Source organism: Meles meles, chromosome 21 (assembly GCF_922984935.1).
Source record: "Meles meles chromosome 21, mMelMel3.1 paternal haplotype, whole genome shotgun sequence".
In the NCBI taxonomy this organism is placed as follows: domain Eukaryota; kingdom Metazoa; phylum Chordata; class Mammalia; order Carnivora; family Mustelidae; genus Meles; species Meles meles.
This window is the reverse complement of record NC_060086.1, coordinates 44,109,123-44,129,913: the sequence shown is the minus strand read 5'-3', so window position 1 is coordinate 44,129,913 and position 20,791 is coordinate 44,109,123. Positions and strand designations below refer to the sequence as shown.

Genomic DNA, 20,791 nt, shown 5'->3' with positions numbered 1-20,791 from the left:
CAGAGGCGCTGAAAGGAGGTGCCCACGGGCCCCGGGCGACCGCTGGCGTCCACTGGGGGAGCCCCGCTAGGTGTCCGAAGCAGCGGTGTCCCTGGGAGAAGTCCTTCCAGCTCTAGGGGACAAGGGTCTCCTCCATCATGTTGCTATTTCAGGAGCAGTTTGTAGGGAGACTTTTTTTTAAGGGTGTGATAACATATACGTGACATTAAATTTTTCTTTCATTAGTTTTTATTTTTAAAACTCTGGTAAAATACACACAACATAAAATTTACCATCTTCACCGTTTTCAAGTGAGCGTTCACATGGCCGTGTACCTGTCACCGCTATCGTCTCTCGTCTCAGAGCACGAGAGTTCCAGTTTCTTCCTTGTCAAAAGTCGCTTCCGGTTTTCTTAGATAACAGCCGCTTTCGTGGGTGTGAACTGGCACCTCACTGTGGTTTCCAAGTTCATTGCCCTGATGTCTAAGGACGTTAAGCATCTTTTCATGTGTTTGCTGGGTTGGATTAGGCAGTGCCCCACATGTAAGACACCAAATAACATGCAGGATTTAACAAAATATTTGGGCATGGAAGACCTGCTATGACTTCAGTATCCAGAATATACAAAGAGCTTTGATGACTCAACAACACCAGGACAAGCAAACCAACTAAGAAATAGGCAAAGGACTTGAACAGCTTCTCTCCGAAGAGGACACACAGTAGCCCGTGAAAGACGTTCACCATCACCAGCCATCCGGGAGACGCAAGTCAAAATCCCGCTGAGGCACCCTTTATGCCGGTCAGAATGGCGATCGAGGAGCCCCTGGCTGGCTCACTCAGAAGAGGATGTGACTCTTCTTTTTTTTTTTAAGAATGCATTGACTTATTTTTAGAGGGAAAGAGAGACCAGCTGGTGGGGCAGAGGGAGAGAGAATTCCACGCAGCCCACAACAAGTGCAGAGTCTGACGCCGGGCTCCACCGCGCAACCCCCAGATCATGACCTGAGCCAAAACCAAGAGTCGGGCACTCAACGGACTGGGCACCCTGGGCACGGGACTCTTGACCTCGGGGTTGTGAGTTCGAGCCCCGCATTGGGTGTAGAGATTCCTTAAATAAGGAAACTGACAAAACAAACCACATTTAAGAAAGGACAGTAATGGCAGTTGGTGAGGGTGTGGAGAAGGCGGACGTTACTGACGGGAGGCGCTCACGTCTCTGTGGAGAACGGTTTGGCAGCTGCTCAAAAATTCTAAACACCGAGTCGCCATACGACCTGGCAGTTCCACGCGTAGGAACATGCCCGTGAAACAAAAACGCTGACGTCAGCGTTCACAGCAGCGCCGCTCACAGCAGGGAAACGTGGGAACAGCCCACATGTCCTGCAGAGGGGCGAACAGTGAACGTGGTCCGTCCACGCAAGGGAGGCACGGCCGGCCCGGTAAGGCAGCCGCCCGCACCGCACATGGGTGAGCCTGGGGAACACCGCGCGGTGGGGGAGGCCGAGCCGGAGGCCGCTGACACGGGGGGCCCAGGTGAGACAGGAGGAGGGAGCGGCTGCGGAGGACCGGCACGCAGAGGGCCCCGTGGGGTGACGGCTGCTCAGCGGGAAAGGGCTTTCCTCCGGGAGTGAGGACAGTCGGGCGGTATCATGCGCGAATACCACGGCATGACGCCCTGTAAAAGTTGGGGTTAAGCTACAAGGATTTCTCACACTGGAAAACACAGAGGGGCTGGCTCGGCCGGCGGCACACTGCACTCTTGATCTGGGCGTTGTGGGTTCAAGCCCCACATTGGGTGTAGAGATTACTTAAAAATTAAAAAATCTTTAAAAACAAACAAACAAACAAAAAAAAAAACAAAGAGAGAGACTGCTGGACGTACCCCCTCGCCAGGGAGGTCCCCTTGCCTCACAGCTCTCAGTCCGGCCTCCCAGGCCCTCCACAGTCCAGCCGCCGCATTCTGGGACCGTGCACTCCAGCCCTGCCCTGCCCCCAAGGCTTGGAAACGCACACCCGCTCCGGGATCTGTTCCCAGGCCCCTGCTTTCCGACCCCCTCAGGGCCCAGGGCTCAACCACTTCCTCATCCTCCGTCTTCAAACGGGGGACCCCAGCACGCGGCCTCCCCGGGCCGTCTCCTTGCAGCAGGGGAAGCGAGCATTTCCTGGGCATGCAGGGGTGCAGCAACCGGCAGGGGAACTCACAGCAGCACAACGAGGAGGGACGGGGAGCCCCGCGGCAGGAGGGGCCGGCACAGCTCACCCACCGTCCCACAGCCTCCGAGGGGTGCTCCGGCTCCGGGCACCGAGAAGAGAAAACGTGGGACCCACAGAAGCGATGTCTCTGGCCACATGGAAGAGGCATCCCAGCTGTGGGGGTCACTTGTCACACGCTGGTGGCCTAGGTTCCCCAGGAAGCCACAGGAGCCACGCTGCTCACAGAGGCTGCTCTAAGCCCCCAGCCCAGGGCCCGCCAGGGGTGGGTTCCAGGACGTGAATTCACACTGGGTTTTTTTTCATCCTTGGTTAGAACTGAAGATGCTGCAGGTCCCGTCTGTGCACACCCCTCCCGCTCTCTACAGCTGCAAATACATTCTGGGCCCTGCCTCACCCCTGCTGACCATGCTCTGGCTCAGCTGAGGCTCCCCACAAAACCCCAGGGGCTCCACGGCGCGGAGGAGGGGGATGCCTGTCTGAGGCAGAGGGGGCTGTCACCCTGGGGACCCGGGGGCCACAAGTGCTTGTCTCTGCGCAGAGCCCAGGGGCCACCAGAGCCCCACGGAGAGGGACCGGCTCGTCTGCTCCTCCTTTTCAAACATCAGCGGCCCCCACCCCAGAAAGCCCCCGTGTAGACAGACCCCGTCCCCCTGCCCACCTCGGGGCCCCTCTCCCTGCAGGCGGCCGGTTCTTGGAGTCGCGGCAGGAGACGGAGCTCGGGAAGGCACCACCTCAGCTGAGCCTGCTGGGAGCAAGCCGGCCCTCTAAGGGGTTCAGGGTCAACACCGCCCTTCTCTGGGGAGCCGGGACTGAGCCCCAGAGCAGGGAGGGAGGTGGTGGGCAGGGGAGGGAGGCTGGGGGGAGGGGTCGCCGGCCGGCCTGCCCCCACCAGGCCAGGACGTCTGCACAGGGCTCCGTTCTCAGAGAAACTTTCATCCGTTTTCCACAAAACGGACTTTGTGCCATTGGCCAACTCAGCGTTCTAGGTGAAACCGGGAGACTGTGAAGGGCGGGGCGAAGCAAAGGCCCTGGGGTCCTCACATGACCCGTGCAGCGGGGTCTCGCCGCTCGCTGTGACCGGCTCCCACAGCACCACTTCCTGGCCCGGCGTCCAGGCTCTGCTGGTCACAGGAAGGGCCCCCGGCCAAAGCCGGGCTGGGCCCCAAGCTCGTGTTTCCTGGGAAGGTCAGGGGGTGGCACCCCCCGGAGCAGCCCAGGGTCCAGTAGTCGCTGCTGCCGCCCTCTGCCGGTAGGGGGGCTGGCCGGAGCGGACACGTGGGGGCCCAGTCCTCCTGCGGCAGGTAGGCGGGCGGCTGGCCTCCCTGGACCACAGGCCCGGCCAGCAGAGCAGCCGCCAGGAGGCCGGCCCCGGGGCCCTCAGGCTCCTCCTCCAGGACCACTGACTGCCAGGGGTCCACCGGGTCATAGGTCAGCCACGCGATGTCCTCATGGACGCCGGACTCTGAGGCTCCTCGTGGGGAACGGCCACTGTCCTGGCTCGGCAGCACACCAGTTCTGTGGGCCCCTGTCCAGGTCTAGGACAGAGAGCATGGGGTGGGGGGGCGGGCACAGGCAGCAGCTCGGGACTCGCCCCGGAAGCAGCTCCCCTCTCCTCCCAGAAGCTCCGCCCGCTCACTCACACCCTCACATCCACACTCACCCACACACTCACACACACACCAGGAGATGCCGCGGGGACACCACTTCTGGGCTGACGGCGGACCTGGACCCCCCGTGCGGTCGCGGGAGGCCCCCCCCAAAGGAAAGTATTTCCTCGGTGGGACCAGGACCCGCACCAGGCGGACCACACACACCCGACCTTCTGCAGCCGCCCCGATCCCGAGTCACGGCAACACAGAGCCCCTGGGGGTCTAATCACCGGGCGGGTGACACGGGTCTAGAGGAGGGCCGGGTGCGTGTGGCCGAGATGACACATTCCAGGACGGTCACCTCAGGGCTCTCGACTGTGACGGCCGCTGCCTGGGAGGAGGCGGCTCCCCCGGGGAAAACGCTCAGCTGTAAGCTCTGAGGTATAACGACCTCGACCCCCGGCTCCCTTCTGAGAGACACAAGTGGGAGGCGGAGGGAAGCCCAGCAGCGGCAGGGCCGCGGGGAAGGACCCCAGGAAGCGTCCCGTCCCGTCCCCCGCCACAGTGGGGAACCGAAGACCACCCACAGGAGCTTCCCCCCTCCCGCCCCGGGCAGGAGCCCCCTGGCCAGCGGGAAGGGGAGGCGTCAGGTGTAAAGACCCACCAGGCGGGGCTCACCGGGGCCCACAAAGGGGGAGAGGGGGAGTGCGGCAGCGCTGCCCACGGGAACCCGGAGGGGCCAGGCCCTCCTCAGCGGCCGGCACAGCAGTAGCCTCGGACCCCCGAGGACCCCAAGGCTGGCGCGAGCAGCAGACCCTCCCCACAGACGCCTTCGGAGATGCCGGGATGAGGCGCGGCGGCCACAGTCTCCCCGTGACGTGACCATGTGTCTCACAAGGGCCACCTCCCCAAACGAGAAAGAAACCCCCGCGAGAGAACGAGGCCAACTGGATGGGTCTGAGGCAGCGTGTGTAAATTTAGACCCACCGCACACACCGAGAACAGCTCAGAGCACCCCAAAGGCCCCATCCCGGCCGCAGCTCTCACCGGAGCCCACATCCTCGCCAGCCGTGGGGGACCCCAGCCCCGCCCCTCCCCCCACGGGCCACGCGTACCTGGAAGTCCCCGTTGTGCACACTGTAGAGGGCCTGGAAGAAGGCCACTGGAGAGGGCACGTTCCAGGAGAGGCTCCTCTTCACCCTGAGGCCAGGCCAGGACAGCTGGAGGCCTCTGCCTGACCAGCGAGGGGTCCCCGAGGCCCGGCTCCAGGAAGCTCGGGACCCAGGGGAGCCCCACACCCTTCCCACCCCACCTCCTGCCTCTCGTTGGGTCCAAACCTGCTCTCCGGGCAAAACCCGACACCCGCCCCTGCGGCCTCCCGGACCAATGACCCTGTAGAACGGACACCCACCAAGACACACGTCCTTTACAGGGTGAGTCGTGGCGCTCGGCTCAGGGCTACAGGGTGCCCCTCGCGTCCTCATCCCACAGCTGGAGCCGACAGGAGGCAGATCCCTGCCCCACCTGACTCCCTGAGCGATACGGAGCCACGGGCCATCCCACAAGGATATGGCCCACGACTCCAACACAGCAGGTCCAAACCGGCCTCACCAGCTTCCCCGGGGAGGATGTGGCCCCCCCAGGCCCCCACCTCGGGGTTCACCGGTCCTCTGAGCCCTCCGCTTCCCTTCTTAGGCCTGCAATTGCATTCCCTCGGCTCCCTTCCTCTCTCCCGCAGGCTCCAGCACATGGTCACCCTCCGTAGCCACCCCTGGCCTCCTGGCGGGTCCTCCCCACCCGTCGGACCCCCCAAAACCTATCCTCACGATACAAACACTGTGCCACGTGCTAGAAGGCCTCTCCTCTGCTCCAGGCCAAGTCTGGCGTCCACACCGACCGGCAGGCCCCCCCTACCCCGCTCTTGTCCTTTCTGCGGTGAGTCCGCAGCCGGTCATCTCCTCTGGCCCCTCCCTCACCCTGACATGGGGGATGGTTTACTTCAGGCCAGCCCCACGTCTGTTGGGCTCTCTGTGGCGTGCACTGCAGTCCTGAGCACACCAGGGCCCCAAAACGATCTTTTCAGAGAAGGCGTGTACAAGTCTGCAGACCACAGAGAGCGGTCCCAGTGAACTTGGGTCCCCCTGAGCGTCTTCGGGGCCCTACGACCCCCAACGCACTTGACAAGTGGAGAACTCTCCGAGGCCCAGGGCCGAGACTTAGCCCGTCCAGGACCAGAGGGGGGAGGGCGGATGGTGGGAGGGAGGGCGGCTCTGGCCCGAGATGCGCCCCACGCGGCCACACGCGCACGCACGCAAACCTGGGCTACCCACCTGGGCGAAAGCTTGAACACAAGGTAGGTCAGGCTGGTCAGCAGCAGAAAGACGGGCACGGCAACGAGGGTGCTGCTGCCGGGCTGCCCCCGAGAGGAGGACAGGGGGCCTGTGGGCAGGAAGGGCCCGGGGTGGTGAGCCTCCTTGGCACCAGGTGTTCCTCCAAACCCACGTGGCAAAGCACGGGTAGGAGAGCCCAGGGCCGCGTGGGAATTTCCTCCCAGGCCCAGGGGCTGTGTCACGCCTGCTCCCGAATGAGCCACCGCAGGGCCCCCACCTCCTCCTCTGCGAGGTCATCAGGGTCAGGCACCCTCCCCAGCAGGTCACCAGGGTCAGCCCAGCCCTCCCTAGAGAGGTGAGACCACGACTGGCTCCGGAGACAGAAGCAGAGGCCGGCGTGCCCCCCGGGGCCACAGTCTCTCCCGTGACACAGTAAGGACAGGTTCCAAGAAGCCTGGCCGGGGCAGGTGTGTCCCTCCTTCAAAATCCCGGAGAAGGTGGGAAGGCGGGAAGGCAGCCAGCGGGGGCAGGACCGCCTCCAGCGGGGCTCCAGGAGGGTGAGAGGGCGGGAGGGAGAGCCGCACCTCGGGCGGGGCTCTGGGGCGAGGGGAAGCGCGCGGACTGGCTCCACTCGCTCCACAGGCCCTCGTAGCGCAGCTCTTCCTCCACCTCCGGCTCCGGGGCGGCCATGCGGACCCGCAGCCGGGCCTCGTAGCGGGACCCGGGCTCCAGCTCCACGGCGTCCAGGGAGAGCCGGGTCACCCCGACGATGCGGTCCCTGAGCCGGGCCTGCTGTGGGGTAGAGGACCGTCAGCAGGCGCGGAGCGGGGACAGGGCCGGTGGCCCCCGAGACACGCCCGCACGCGGGCACAGGCTCACGGGCACACTGACGCTCATCCACCCCCATGCACACACGGGCGCGTACCCTGTGCACACTCACACACACGTGTGCACAGCCACGCTCCGGGCTCGGAGCGCCCCCGCCCCCCGCCTCGTCCACACGGACACCCTCCTGTGGGGGAGGGGTGGCCCCGCCAGGCTCCCAGGAGAGAGAAGGCTCCGGATCGGTGAGCCCAGCGTTACCTCCCAGGCCTCCTCCTGCTTCTTGAAGGCCAGCTCGTAGCTGAGGATGGCGGTCAGGGGCTCCAGAGCAGGGCTGACCCTCCAGGTCAGGACACAATAGTGAGAGGAGACATTGCTCTGTAAGTCAGAGGGAGGGTCCAACTTCACTGAAACAGAGTGGGGCTGCGTGAGGGTGTCTGCCGGCGTGCCCCCGGCCGGGGCTCTGAAACAGGCTGAGGGGCGGGGGCGGGGGCATGGTCACGGCCCTCCCAGACTGGGGGGGCCTCCCTGGGAGGCAGGTCTGTCTCCTCGCTGGTGACGTGGCCCAGGGAGGCCCCGGGCGGGACAAGATGAGTGAGTCCTCCAGGCCCTGCAGCCAGACGCCGTGACTCCCGGTCTGGCCAGCCGCCGCCGTCCCACTGTCTGACTGCGTCCCTTCCCGCTGCGGCTCAGCTGACTGCAGTTGTGCCCTGGCCCCAGCCTGAAGCCGGTATCTTCACCCTCCTCCCAAACCAGGGTGCCGGGGGCCCTCTCCTCCCGTCTCCAAGCCCTGGGTGTTCCACGGGGCCATGGAGGTTGGGGGCCAAGCGACCCTGCCCCCAGGCCCCCCGAAGCCAGGACGCTCCCCGTCAAGGCGCCCAGACCCGGCCTCACCATGTCTCCGAGGCAGGTACTGTGGGTCCACCAGGCTGACCTGCTCCTGCCCAGAGACGCTGCGGTGCAGCGTGATGGTGAAGTTGTCGGAAGGCACGAGCACCTCCTCGGGGGGCAGCACCAGGATGCACTCCCCGGCCCGGAAGACACATCTGTGCCGGCCGCCCGGCGCGTGGTTGCTGGAAAGGGTGTGTGTCGACACCAAGGGCCCCCACACCAGCCTGGCCCTGTGCCACAACCGTGGGGACCCCGCCCTCAGGGCCCTGCGGCCTCACCTGGTGAAGAGCAGCCAGGCACGGGGGCCCCAGTCCAGCTCCGGGGCCGACCAGCGGCAGTGGACCCTCAGGATGTTGTTGTTCAGACAGATGACAGACCCGGCCCCGAGCCCTGGGGACAGGCGTGGTTTGTAGCCCACAGCGTGCTTCAGGGCAGGGTCAGAACCTGCAGCGGACACTCTGACAGGGCCGACCCCAAGAGTGGTCCCAGGAGGAGGCATCGAGGGCAGGGCTGGGAGGTGAAGGGCCCTGACCCACGGGGCGTGGGTGGGCATGAAGCCCCGGGAGGTCGCGCCCAGCACGTCCAGCCAAACCCTTCCCTGTGGAGTGAGACAGACAACTGCCCGGCCCCCAAGCTCTCTGCCAGCTCCCCCCACAGACACGAGTGCCCCGTGCTCACCTTCTCCTTCCCCTTGGACGGAGACGGCCGCGCCGACCCAGGCGGCCATGCAGGCGCAAATCAGCAGCCAGGCGCTCCACTCTCGCGTCAGCGCCTCGGCCTCCGAGGTCCGTCCTGCAAGGGACTGGGCTGAGAGCACCCCCGTGGGACCGTCCCCAGGAGGTCTCCCCAGGAGGGCCGCTCCCCGTGGGGCACGCTCCCTGTGGAGAGCTCCAAGTGGGTCACCGCCTCTGCCTCACCACGTCCCACCACTGGGCACCAGAGGCTAAACTGTTCTCCTAAGAAACAGAAGCTCGGGAAGATCCGAATGGCTGCAGTGTCCCGCACGGCACCCGCAGACCCAGGTCTCCTGCTGGGTTCCGGACTCTGAACCCACCAGTGTCTGAGTCTGCCTAGAAGCCTCCTCTCTGGGACGGACGTCCTCAGCCAGCACGGTCCCGGGTCCCGTCACGCAGGGGAGATCGGGTCACGGCAACCTTGTGCCCACCGTGCAGCGCACATCTCAGCTTGTGTTCCCACGGCAGCCCCGCGAGGTAGAGCGACCGTCCCCACTTACTGACAAGCAATGCCTCACCCAGGGTCACGCCGTGGACATCCACACACCCTCTCTCCCTGCTGCGTCCTTAAATAAAGACCCGCTGGGGACTGGTGGAGGATGGTGGTGGGCGGGGTGTCCGTGCAACAGAGGGCCCTCCCTGAGCCGGTCAGCTGCACCCCTGTATGGAGCTACCCGCCCTGGGAAGGGGAGCAGGGCCCCGGGGGGCCCGGAGGTTCACGGAGATAAGGGGGCTGGGTGTTAGGAAGTGCCTGGGTGCAGGGCAGCCGTTGACATCCGATCACCCCACTCGTAGCTCCAGATGGTGCCCTGATAGACGGATAGTTCCGGAGCAGGAAGCAGGGCGAGCCTGGTTACGCAAGCCTGATGGGTGATAAGGAGGCCAAAAAGCAGCATCGTGCTCACAGACCACAGCACGCAAGCCCCTGGGGAGCCCGCACGCACCCCTCCAACACACCAGCAGCCTCTCCATGTACACACAGGACAGAGTCCAATATGATCCCTGCTCGGAGGACGGCACCCCATCCCCCGGCACCCCATCCCCCAGCACGGGAGGCAACTTCTGCCCAACACCTCGCGCCCCCTCCGGTGCATGCCGGGCTGGAGATGAGGGAGGGGCCTGACCAGAGCCCCCGGCAGGGTGTGGGATGACAGAATCACAGTGAGCCCCAAGGTCTGGGGGCCTGAGGAACAGCAGCCGCGTCCCAGCCGGGAGCGGAGCCGGGCCCTGGTGGAAGGACTCCTCCGTGCACGCAGAACTGGGCCGCTCCTGCCCCGGACCGACCTCGGAGCGGATGATTCCAGAGCATGGTGCGGGGTGGCTCCAAGCTCAGCTGGCCCCAGGGCAGGGACGAGAGCTACCAGGGCCAGGACCCCCTCTGCGGGAGCAGCAGAGACGGACACGGGGCCGTTTCTCCTTGAACTCTCCGCACAGGATGCTTCTGGGTCTACACCGTGAGCTGGGCGGGGCCGCCCCTCCCCGAGCTGTGGCTGTCCAGGCCAGGGTCAGCAGCAACGTGCCCAACACCGGCATCTGGTACCTCTGTTCCCAGCACAGGTCCGACCTGTAGTCACACCGCCTGGGAGCACCCTCCTCGCCCTGGGCACTGCTGGCCTGTCCTTCCTCGGGCCACCCGCATCCTCGACAACGGGCACTAGGCCGGCCAGTGTGGAAACACCCATCCACACTCTCCCTGGTCTGGAACGGGCACTGGGAGGACAGCAGGGGGACCTCATCACCGCTCGGACACCACGACACCACCTCGCAGGACGGCTGGCAGGGCTGGGGGTGAACCAGGGTCTCCCCCTCGGGACAATCCCGCCGGGGAGTGTGACTGACGCTACCGCCCCAGGTCTGTGGACACGCCTTCAGCCCCGGAGCACTCTGGTTCCTTCTCAGGACCCAGCTCCTCCATGACCTCGGGGTCAAGGTCTGGCCAAGAGGTCTGACCGCTAGGGCCTCACAGCTTTCCTGCCATGGTTTCCTGGCCCACCACGAAGCCATGGGCTGCCTTGCAGCAGGACCCTGCACCAGAACCCACAGACAGGGCCAGACCCGGAGCAAGTCTACCGGAGAGACACAGCCCCTCCCCGCCGTGGGCCTCAGCCCCCAAGGACCCACTGAGGCTGGGGAGGCCCCGCCAGAACAAGGTGCCTTTGTAGCACACCCTCCAAGCGGGCTTCACGCCAACTCCTGCGTCCACGTACTGCCCCCGGCTACACAGACACTGTGCTTTCAACAGATGGAGAGCCATCCAGCTCCCTCCAGAGGAAGGAGGCTGCTATTTTAACGGACACTTACCGAGCACTTGCTTCTCTCTGCTGGGGAAGGCAGGAGAAACACAGCCCCGGGCTCCCAAGAAGCAGACACAGGAGGACGTGGGGACTGGGGTACACGTGGGCTGGAGATGGAGACAGGGATCCCCCCGGTGCCTCCGGGCCCCACACGCGCACAGGGGCCCGTCTAGCACGGGTGGAAACTGCCAGTGCTGTCGGCGAAAAGGGCCTGAACACCGAGCCTCCTACAGTGATGCTGACGGAGGGCCGCAGGCCGGAGGCGCAGAGGCAGGAAGGCCGCCAGGGTGGGCGCGGACGGGGTGCAGGGGAGGCCGGGGAGAGGGAGAGCGGGCCCCGAGCAGCTTCCCGCGCTGGCTGAGAGGGCTGAGCAGGAGGGGCTGCACCTGGAAAGGGCACGTCCGGGGCCCTGGAAACACCAGGCTGCAGGCGCGGAGACCCACGAGCCGGTCCCAGACGCACCGCGGGGGGACAGACACATCCTTCGTGAAGCCCTGCTGAGCCCCCCAATGTCTCTCTGGCCAGACCAGACGCCCCCAAGCCAGGCCCGTCGGCTTAGGAAGGGAGCAGGGGAGCAGGTAGGGCTGGGGAAGGGTCTGGAATAAGGATGTTGACACAGATCCGGGGGGCCCGGGGGCGAAAGGGGGTTAAATGTCGTACCTGCTCTTCCCGCACCCGCTCATGGCCCTCCTCTGCCCAGAACCCCCCCAGCCCCCAGCGGCGAGGTCAGCCAAGCCCACGGCTCTGCCGCCTCCTCACACCAGGCTCTCCTAGGGTGAGACCTGTGTGACTGGCGTGAGGTCCCCTGCGCCTGGCCCCAACAGGAAGAGAAACGCATCCTGAACCCCGTGCGGAGGTGGACCGTGCCTCTAGACGGTGTGAGTTCTGGGCCCCTGGAAGAGGCCACCGGGACGGACCGGAGCAGAAACCCTCACCTCCCCTTCCTCCGCCTGGCCGAGCCAACCCTCCTAGGACCCCACTCTCACCGGCTGCCCGCCCACAGCTCCAACGGGGGCATCCCAGACTCTGGCTCCTCTTCTGCCCAAAGGCCCCCCAAGGTCGTGGGGGCTTGAAGGGGTTTTGCCGGCCCCAGGACCTGGACCTCATATCCAGTCCAGGTCACCCCAGCTCAGACCATCTGGCCCCAGAACGGCTGCCTCGACGGCCAGACTCACCTTCCCAGATGCACCTGCTGGGTCCCATGGCAAGTCAGAGGGGCCCCCACCCCTCCAGACCTGGAGGTGACCGTTCCTGTGCTTGCAGCAAAGCCTCTCAGCCTGATCAGGATACAAGTGCAGTGAGCAGTGACGTGAGCCTCCCACGGCGGGCTCACACAGGCCGCCCACATCTGAAACCACGGCGCAGAGCAGAGCGGCTGCCCCAAGTGAGGCTGGGAGGCAACCAACGCCGCTAACCCCAAGCCCAGGGACTGGGACGTGGGGTGACCCTTCATTCCCCGTGACACAGAAGGTAGCTAAACATGGGCTGTGGGGACCCGTCCAGCGAGGGGCTGTGTCCACTGCAACCCTCCCAAAAACACTCCTGGAGAGGCTATGAAACAGGAAAGTGATGCACTCCCACGTCAAGGAGAGCAAACGACACGGAGAAAATAAAAAATGAGTCCCCGCTCTCTCACCCCAGAGGACGCCCCTGTGAGAAGTTAGGCCCAGGTCCTTCCACACGAGGGGGAAGCCCAAACAGGTGTATGTCTTTCCTGGCCTCAGGCTGCGCCGAGCTGGGCGGACTCCTGGCTCCTGTATTTTCGACACTCTCCTAGGTCGGCGCACAAAAGCCCAGTTCATGCCTTTAACAGCGGCACACGCCACGGTTCAATAATCCCGCCGGGAGACATCGGGATTGCTGCCGTGTGTGCTCTCTTTACTTTCTGAGGAAGGACGTGCAACATTACATTCATTTCCACAGTCACAATTTTAAACAAAGGTAAGTGAGCAATTCTGGGCAGGGACCCTTAACCCCCAGAGTGAGCACCTCTACGGGTGGAAATGCAGGGTCTGAAGTTCAGCATTTGAATGGGGCACCTGGGGGGCTCAGGTCATGATCCCGGTGTCCTGGGATCAGGCTCTCTGCTCAGTGGGGAGCCTGCTTCCCCCTCTCTCTGCCCCTGCTTACACGCTTCCTCTCCCTCTCTGACAAATTAAATCTAAATTAATTTTTTAAATAAAAACTAAAAAAAAATAAGGTTCAGCATTTTAAAATACTGATCCTACCACGTGGCCCTACAAAAACGGACCAACATCTACTCCCACCGGAGTCGGGGGGTGCCTGTCCCCAACAGGATACAGTATCGGTCTTTTTAATCTTTGCCTATCTCCTCAGCAAACACATTTCAACGTTGCTTTCATTTACACTGCGCTGATTATTAGTGAAGATAGGCTTCTTTTCATTTACTTACTGGCTGTGTGTTCTTCGGGGTACCAAATAAGGGCACATTTCAGTGTGCATGTGTGTCTCTGCCTCAAAACATCTCGGGTTAGGTCTGGAGGACCCAGAGCTGCAGCTCTGAGCTCTGCGAACAACCAGGACCCACAGAGAGATGAAACCAGAAGTCTAAGCCCGTGAACACCTGAGGACTGGACACAAACATAGATCACGCATCTGTTGGTTTTTGAGGTGGGGAGGGGCAGAGGGAGAGGGAGAAGGCTCACACCGGTTGCGGAGCTCAGTCGCGCGATCCTGAGGTTGTGACCTGAGCGGAGTCAGACTGAGCCGCCCAGACGACCACCGTGCAGCTGCCTAATATTTAAGTTTCAGTCAGCGTGACGCCCACCTTAGCTGTTAGAAGCACACACCTTCATGATGACCGGAGCTTCTCTAGGACCCGTCTACAGAGAGCTTTCTTCTCTCTGACAGGGTCCCTCCCACCTTGCTAAACCTAGAATTCACCACCTCAAGTCCACCAGACCACACCACCCACGCCATGACCCCTCCAGGGGAGACCACACGGGCGGGAAAGGCAGGAAACCCTGGAGGGGAGGAGAGCACCAAATGCTACATCGAAACTCTGCCCCCAACACGAACAACAAAATCTCTGGCTCCCCGTGAACCGCGCGTACGAGCACTCCGGGCAGCAAGCGAAGGGTTAAAGACAGCTGCTGCCTACATCAGACACCGCGTTTACAGCTGCTGTAGGGAGCAGTAGGAAACCACCTCTGGAGAAACCTGACAGAATCAGTACCCATGGTCTACATCGTTCAGTTTCCGAGATAAACCCGAGAGTGTGGGACTTCGGAAGACACAGAACCGGGTGACCCAGGTCGATGGACTCCCAGGACCAACTTGTCGGAATGAGCACAGGTTTATGCTCCAAGATGTGAAGGAAAATATGCTCCCAAGGAAGGAAGAGGAACTACGCGGGGAGAGATATGCACTACAGAAAAGAACCAAAAGGAAAATACGTAAGAGAAAAACAGTATTGTAACAATGCAGAAAACAAGAACAAGACGTAAGAGAGGACACCCGTGAAAGTCAGTGCTGAGCCCTTCCCGGAGGATGGGAGCCGGGGAGAGCCCTAGAAAACCGCTACGGCTGTCAGTCCTGAGCGTGAAGCAGTCATACAAACATATGCACGTGTTTCCTTCCCTCAACCTCTTCCCAGCGCACACCCATCACGACGAAGCTGGAAAGTGGACCCTGAATTGGCGGGCAAGGACAGCTCCCGGCACAAGGACACCCAGCAGGTCAACGCTATCGGGGCCCACCTGGTCTCCGGCACTATTCTCAACGTGGCACCAAATTTCTCCAAAAAAATTAAATACAAAAATGAAGCAACCAAATTAAATTTCCGAGCGGCTCGTGCATTACGCAAGCCAGGAAAGCCGTGCGGAGGGTGACTGGTGTGAATTCGCAGCAGCCAAAGAAGTGTGTCCCGAGAGGTGAGACTGAGAACCCCTGGCCTGCGGAGAACGGTTCTAACAGCTACCGGCACTGGGAGCAGCAGGAAGAAAACTGAAAATGAGCTGAACAACTCAGAGTGATCTCCCTCGAACCCCGACGACTCCGCAGACGTGACTGCTACGGCCCAAGGGCGTCTCCGGAGAGTCGGTGCCCCGCAGAGAACCCCCTACCGGAGGCAAGACTGTCCTCAAAACCGAGAAAACTCATTGGGTAGAGCGTGGACTGGCGTCGCAGCAAGCTCTGCGGAAACCACCCGCCGCGCTCGCCGGTGCTGACTCCGACCTGCTGGCAGCGCCAACAGCCGACCCCGTGTGCTCCTGCACTTACCCCGCGCTGATAGACGCCTGTTTGCCATCCGTCTGCACGACAAGAACTGCTAACTCTGAAGCCCAGTTAAGTGAACCGATATCCTTCCTCTCACCCGGAGACCCCCACACAAACGCTGCACTCGAGGACTACGGCTACGTGTCGGGTTTTGTGTCGAAGTTTGTCTTCCTAGATTTTGACTCTTGACCCACAAAGTCGAAAAGACTGACTAAAACGGAAGCTTGCAAACCCCTGCCCGGGCGATCGCCATCGCCACCGCACACGGGGGAATGCAGGCAGAGGCTCAGCTCGCGGCTGTCTCCCGGAGACGCAGCAGACGCGCAGGCCTTCACCACCGACCGGCCGGCGAGCACCTGCAGGAGCTCCGCGGAAACCGCTGGTACAACAACTGAGGCGACAAACAGAAGCTACCGAAGGCAACGCCCGCATCCTAACGTTTCATCAGCATAACCGGAACACGCGGATTTTTGTTCGGGGAATGACCCGCTACGGACCAGGGCTCATGACCTGGGCCGCCTGTCACGGCAAAAAGAAAGCCATCAGATTGGGGCACCGGGTGGCTCAGTCGGTTAAGCAGCCAACTCTTGATTTTCAGCTCAGGCCATGACCTCCGGGTCATGGGTTCAAGAACCCACCACTGGTCAGACTTCAGGATTCACCATTTCTGGAAAAGATACGTATCCGTATCAGGGGTATGAATTCACATCCCGCAACTTCCTAAGCGAGGCTTCACCGGGAAGAAATTTGGGAACATGATGAAGTCCGAGGTCCTGAGCAAGAAACCAGCCCAGTGGCAAAATGCCACCCGGTCTCCCTCCAGGCTGGGACGTCCCTTTTCTTTTGCAGGAAAAAAGATGAAGGAAAAAGCAGAAATGCCTCCTATCTCAGCAGTTTACTGCAATCCTAGGAAACCCGAACAGAAATGATGACCTGGAACCCAGGTCATCAGTGAGTCTTGACCGGGAGAGCCCGAAGGGTGGCAGGAGGGAGGTGGACGTCTCGAAGCGCTGGAAGCACCGTCTCTTGCGGCAGCAATGAGAACGCGAGGATGAGGCCGGGCTCAGAGCACAACCCCACAGATCACCTTCAGGAAATGGCAGAGGCTGGACACTTCGAGAAGGCCAAGCCGGAGAAAACGGAGACGCTGGGGAACACCCGGCCGGGCAGAGGCCCCCGGGCGGGAGAAGCAGTGACCATCCTAAGCACCCAGGGGACTCCCCGCCCTCATCATCTGCGAGACCTTGTCATCTGCGAGACCTCGTCATCTGCGAGACCTCCGCCCGGCCGCGCCGTGGAGCAAGAACCACCTGCCGGTGCCCACGGGTGACAGGCCGCACTGTGGACCGGGCACCCAGGGCGACGCCACCGTCCTGCGGGTCTCTGAGGGACCCCCAGGCAGACTGCCCAACCCTCCAGTGTGCCCTGGGCTCGTAGAGCAAATTAGGTTATGATTAATGAAAATAAAACACACTTCTTGGCAAAAAAAAATGAAACACTGAGAAAAGAAGGGCCATCTGTACCCCAATGTTTATTGCAGCAATGGCTACGGTCGCCAAACTGTGGAAAGAACCAAGATGTCCTTCAACGAACGAATGGATAAGGAAGATGTGGTCCATATACACGATGGAGTATTACGCCTCCATCAGAAAGGATGAATACCCAACTTTTGTAGCAACGTGGACGGGACTGGAAGAAATTATGCTGCGTGAAATAGTCAAGCAGAGAGAGTCAAGTATCATATGGTCTCACTTATTTGTGGAGCATAACAAAGAACATGGAGGACATGGGGAGATGGAGAGGAGAAGGGAGTTGAGGGAAACTGGAAGGGGAGATGAACCATGAGAGACTATGGACTCTGAAAAACAACCAGAGGGTTTTGAAGGGGTGGGGTGGGAGGTTGAGGAACCAGGTGGTGGGTAATAAGGAGGGCACGTACTGCATGGAGCACTGGGTGTGATGCCAAAACAATGAACACTGTTATGCTGTACATAAACAAATAAAAAAAAAAGAAACACTGAAAAGGCAGCATTAGGCTTTCCATTTTAATTAAATGTTCACAAGAGACGGTGACCAAATAAGTTAACAGTTAAATACTCAGGGACAGGGACGGACTACCAACACAATTCTACTTCGCAACTGTGCCGAGAGGGCACCCGTCTGAGGGGGTGATGGCGAGAGGACGTCTGTCCCCCCGACATGTGCACGCCGGAAGGGCACGCTTCCCTGCGGACACCTGACTCCGCACACGCGACCCCCGGACACGGTGCGCTCATCCGCAGACCGCCGGGCGGGCCACATCTGCGGGCCCCCCGGCCACTCCCCTTGAAGGATCAGTTTCCCACCACCCCCGAAAAGACGCCTCCCAACAAAGTCTGCGCTGCTGGGGGGGGCACACCCTGGGGAGCGAGGTCGGCGACAGTGACGCGGCCGGGCCGGCCGGGCCCTAGTCCCTCCAGCGGTGCCCACACTGAGCACGGCAGCACTTGTAGAAGGTGGTCATGGGCTCGTCGGCAGAGCGGGTCTGAAGCTGCATGAAGTAGGCCCGCGGATGCTCGCACTTAGGACACGGCTCTGCAAACGGGAAGAACGAGTGACCCACGTTACTCAAACAAAAACAAAACCAAACCGCCCATGGCCACACATACCTGCTAGAAGGAGGTGTCATGGAAAGGCAGCAAGACCCTGCCCCGGCCCGGCCACCTGGCACCCCTCGCCTGGGTACCCTTGTGCCATGACTTCCGGCTACTGCTAGCGGCACCAGCCCCACTGTGCTCCCGCGGCGAGGGAACCGAGACCCGTGACTGGGAAGACCCGCGGCCACCTGGGCATCACGGGTCCACTCCTGCAATGCTTCCAACAGCCTTTCCATCGCGTGGGCCCTCACGCCTGCCAGAGGAGCCCCCGCCCCCCCGTGGTGAACCCACGTCCCCTCCAGGGCAGGGACCCATCCCAGCAGCAGCCCTCGGGCTGTTCTCAGGGCGATCTTGCCCTCCACACTGCACCTCTGCCAAGTGCCTCGAGGCAAAGTGACTTCACCCTGAGAAACTGACCCAACTCTCAGTCACACCCTCAAACACCATTTCAAACATTAGGTACGTGAGTCATCTTTTTTTTTTTAGCAAATTCTGCCGATGCCGATGTTCCTGCATCAGGTGTGGATGCTCTTCTACAGGGAAAAGACGATGGGGACCAGGAGCTCTCGGTCCACCCCGTCCAGGACTGCCTGGGGCTCCCCCCTTTCCCTCGCTGGTCATGTCTCCCCCCTCCACATATGAACGAGACCGGGATAAACAGCTGAACGCTCCCTGGCATTACCGTGTAAAAACCCACACTGGAACGAGGGACCCTATGTGCTTCCTCGGGCTCTGACTTCCCTTACTCCTGTCCCCGCCGCTCCCACTGTGGCCAGTCCTTGGAGCACACGGGGTGCCCACCGCTGTCTCTCACACCCAGCGCACACGGAACAGCCCCAAAAAGGCCCGGGGAGGCCACCAAGGTCCAAAAGCATTGGGAGGTCACTCTGAGACCCCGGCCCAGGCCCATCCAACTCTGGGTGGGGGTGGGGCCAATACTGTTGGTCTAACACGTGCTCAGGAAACTTTCTCTTCAGAAGCTCCCCCGTCCTCGGAGCCCATCCCGGACCCGGACCCAGGACGGCAGCCCCGCGCCTCACCTGCGGTGGAGTCCACGTTTTCCCAGGCCGCTGCCCCACCGAGCACGTCGTCCACCTCTTTCAGCTTCGGGTACTTCCGATTTGTCACCTAACGAACAGTGGGTCCTCAGGCTCCACACAATGGAGGACAGACCTGGGCCCCCAAACCATTCCTGTCCCCAAAGGTCTCCAAACCTGCTTCCTTCAACAGAGACCGGAGGGACACTAACGCGGTCCCGTTTCTCCTCTCACAGCGCAGAGCTCAGCACTGGCATTTAAAGAGTCCAGGTCCGGAGCTGCCCCAAAGAGGACGATTCAGCAGTGTGGAGCTGGTCTTAGAAAATGTGGGGGGGCCCCTGGGGGCTCAGGTCACGATCCCAGGGTCCTGGGATACAGGCGCTGGGCTCCCTGCTCGGTGGGGAGCCTGCTTCTCCCTCCCTCTGCCCCCCTCCCCACACCCACACTTGCCCTCTCTCTCTCTGCCTCAAATAAAACCTTTTTGAAAGAGGAACAAAGAAAGACAATGCATTGTAAGGAGTGGCTGCGGAAGCCGCTGGAACAGCAGCAGCGGTCCTGTTCTCAGGCTACTACTGACCGCCAGGGCCCGCCAGGAGCAGGATCCCGTGACCCCCAGGGGCGGGCACGGGTTAGGAGCAGGAAAGACGGTACCCCTTGGCCCCCTCTCTGCACTGGCGATGACTGGCAGGAACATCCCACTCCGCCCCTACCCGCGTCTGCCCCCCATGAGCCTGCGCTCAGGACGGGGCAGGCCCGCTTGACCGCATTAAGGCACCTGCCCTCCCTCCGCAGTCCTGTCCCTCGCTCTGAAGCACGCGTCCCTGATAGAGTCAGACGACAGCTCCGTGGGAACCCGGCTGCGCTGCCCCGCCCCAGAGGGAGCCCTGTGTGGCTGCTCGGACCGGCGTCTGAGGACTTTGTGGCCGTGACCGCACCTCCAAGCGGGGGACGACGCCCCGAACGGCAAGGAAAGCCGGCGGGTGGGACCGTCCCCTCCCCGCACCGCAGCCCCAGGGCCTGCCCAGCGACCGCACCTGGCCGGCTCCCCAGGGTCCCAAGTGCCCCCGGGGCGGCAGGGCTCCCTGGGCGGCCGCTCCCCCCGCAGCCGGCGACCGCGGCCCCGCGCACACAGCCGACAGGTTCCCGCCGCCGGCGTCCTTCCCGCCCCGCGCGCTACGTCGAGGTTCGGCCTAGACCCTGAGCCGCACCGAAGCGGGAAACCCCCGCCTTGCCCCGCCTGGGGCCGCAGGGCTCGGGAAGAAGGTGGGGACCCACAGGACCGCGGGAAGCCGAGACGTTTCAGACGGAGCCGCCGTTTCAAACAGGACCCCCGACGGCACGGCGCCCCCGGAAAAGCAGACCGAGCGGAAAGCGAAGGCCCGGCCGCAGCTGCGTGCGCGACCGGGGCGCCTCGCGGGACGCCTGGTGTCTGGGCACCGCGCGAGCATGAGGCCGGGCATGGGCGCGCGCCGTCGTGGGTCCGCGCTGGGAAGGGGGGAGGTTTCGGGGTGGGGCCGGGCGCGCGCGTGGGGGCCGCGAGCCGGGGGGGGGGGGGCGGGAGCGCGCGTGGGGGCCGCGAGCCCGGGCGGGGGGGAGGCAGGGGCAGGGAGCCCCAGGGGGAGCCCCGGGGCGCGGTCAGGAGCGCAGCGCGGGAGAGACGGCCGGGGACCCGCGGGCGGCACGGAGCCTTGGCGGCCGGATCGCGGGCGCACGCGCTGGGACGCGCGGCAGGACCCGCAGCCGCGGGAGGCGACCGCGAGCGCGAGGACGGGCGAAGGCGGACGCCGGGCCGCACCTTGCGGGTGATGTTGTGCACGTAGGGGCAGGTGTTGCAGGCGAAACGGTGGCAGCGCTGCCCCTCCTCCACGATCAGCCCGTTCCCGCAGCCCGGGCAGAAGAGCAGCATGGCGGCCCCCGGCGCCCCGCAGGCTCCCGGCAGCCCCCGCGCCCGCCGCCGGCGCCGGGCCCTTCTCGAGCGCCCATTGGTCTGGACAGCCGCCCCGCCCCCCCGGCCGGCCAATGGATG

At 62.9% G+C, this 20,791-nt stretch overlaps 2 protein-coding genes across 4 annotated transcripts; both read right to left on the bottom strand.

Moving 5' to 3' along the window:
* Positions 1–221: 221 nt before the first annotated feature.
* Positions 222–12,144, bottom strand: IL9R (interleukin 9 receptor). 3 transcript variants are annotated; one of them, XM_045994301.1, is made up of 9 exons: positions 12,029–12,144; positions 8,504–8,617; positions 8,104–8,215; positions 7,829–8,007; positions 7,196–7,341; positions 6,697–6,904; positions 6,113–6,221; positions 4,898–4,982; positions 222–3,728 (listed from the first exon to the last, which is right to left on the bottom strand). In XM_045994301.1, exons 1-9 carry the CDS (start codon positions 12,054–12,056, stop codon positions 3,231–3,233), a joined length of 1,479 nt encoding a protein of 492 aa, XP_045850257.1. In that variant the 5' UTR covers positions 12,057–12,144; the 3' UTR covers positions 222–3,230. The 3 variants fall into 3 exon arrangements, with proteins under 3 accessions (XP_045850257.1, XP_045850258.1, XP_045850259.1); XM_045994302.1 differs by having other exon boundaries at positions 6,697–6,901; XM_045994303.1 differs by lacking the exon at positions 12,029–12,144 and adding an exon at positions 8,880–11,774.
* A 4,969-nt stretch (positions 12,145–17,113) lies between these two features.
* Positions 17,114–20,781, bottom strand: POLR3K (RNA polymerase III subunit K). Its single transcript, XM_045992615.1, has 3 exons — positions 20,561–20,781; positions 18,769–18,856; positions 17,114–17,666 (listed from the first exon to the last, which is right to left on the bottom strand). Exons 1-3 carry the CDS (start codon positions 20,669–20,671, stop codon positions 17,539–17,541), a joined length of 327 nt encoding a protein of 108 aa, XP_045848571.1. The 5' UTR covers positions 20,672–20,781; the 3' UTR covers positions 17,114–17,538.
* Between the last annotated feature and the right edge of the window lie 10 nt (positions 20,782–20,791).

What these genes read in the sequence shown, in the direction of transcription:
- IL9R (XM_045994301.1), bottom strand. Translation starts at nt 12,056, where the DNA reads ATGGGACCCAGCAGGTGCATCTGGGAAG. An exon ending in GCCCCAGAGCCCCGCCCGAG is followed by an intron (nt 6,222 to 6,696) that starts GTGCGGCTCTCC and finishes TCCTGCCCACAG; the next exon opens with GCCCCCTGTCCTCCTCTCGG. An exon ending in GTGTTCAAGCTTTCGCCCAG is followed by an intron (nt 4,983 to 6,112) that starts GTGGGTAGCCCA and finishes GCCTGGCCTCAG; the next exon opens with GGTGAAGAGGAGCCTCTCCT.
- POLR3K (XM_045992615.1), bottom strand. Translation starts at nt 20,671, where the DNA reads ATGCTGCTCTTCTGCCCGGGCTGCGGGAACGGGCTGATCGTGGAGGAG. An exon ending in TGCACAACATCACCCGCAAG is followed by an intron (nt 18,857 to 20,560) that starts GTGCGGCCCGGC and finishes ACTGTTCGTTAG; the next exon opens with GTGACAAATCGGAAGTACCC. An exon ending in AAACGTGGACTCCACCGCAG is followed by an intron (nt 17,667 to 18,768) that starts GTGAGGCGCGGG and finishes TCCCGTTTGCAG; the next exon opens with AGCCGTGTCCTAAGTGCGAG.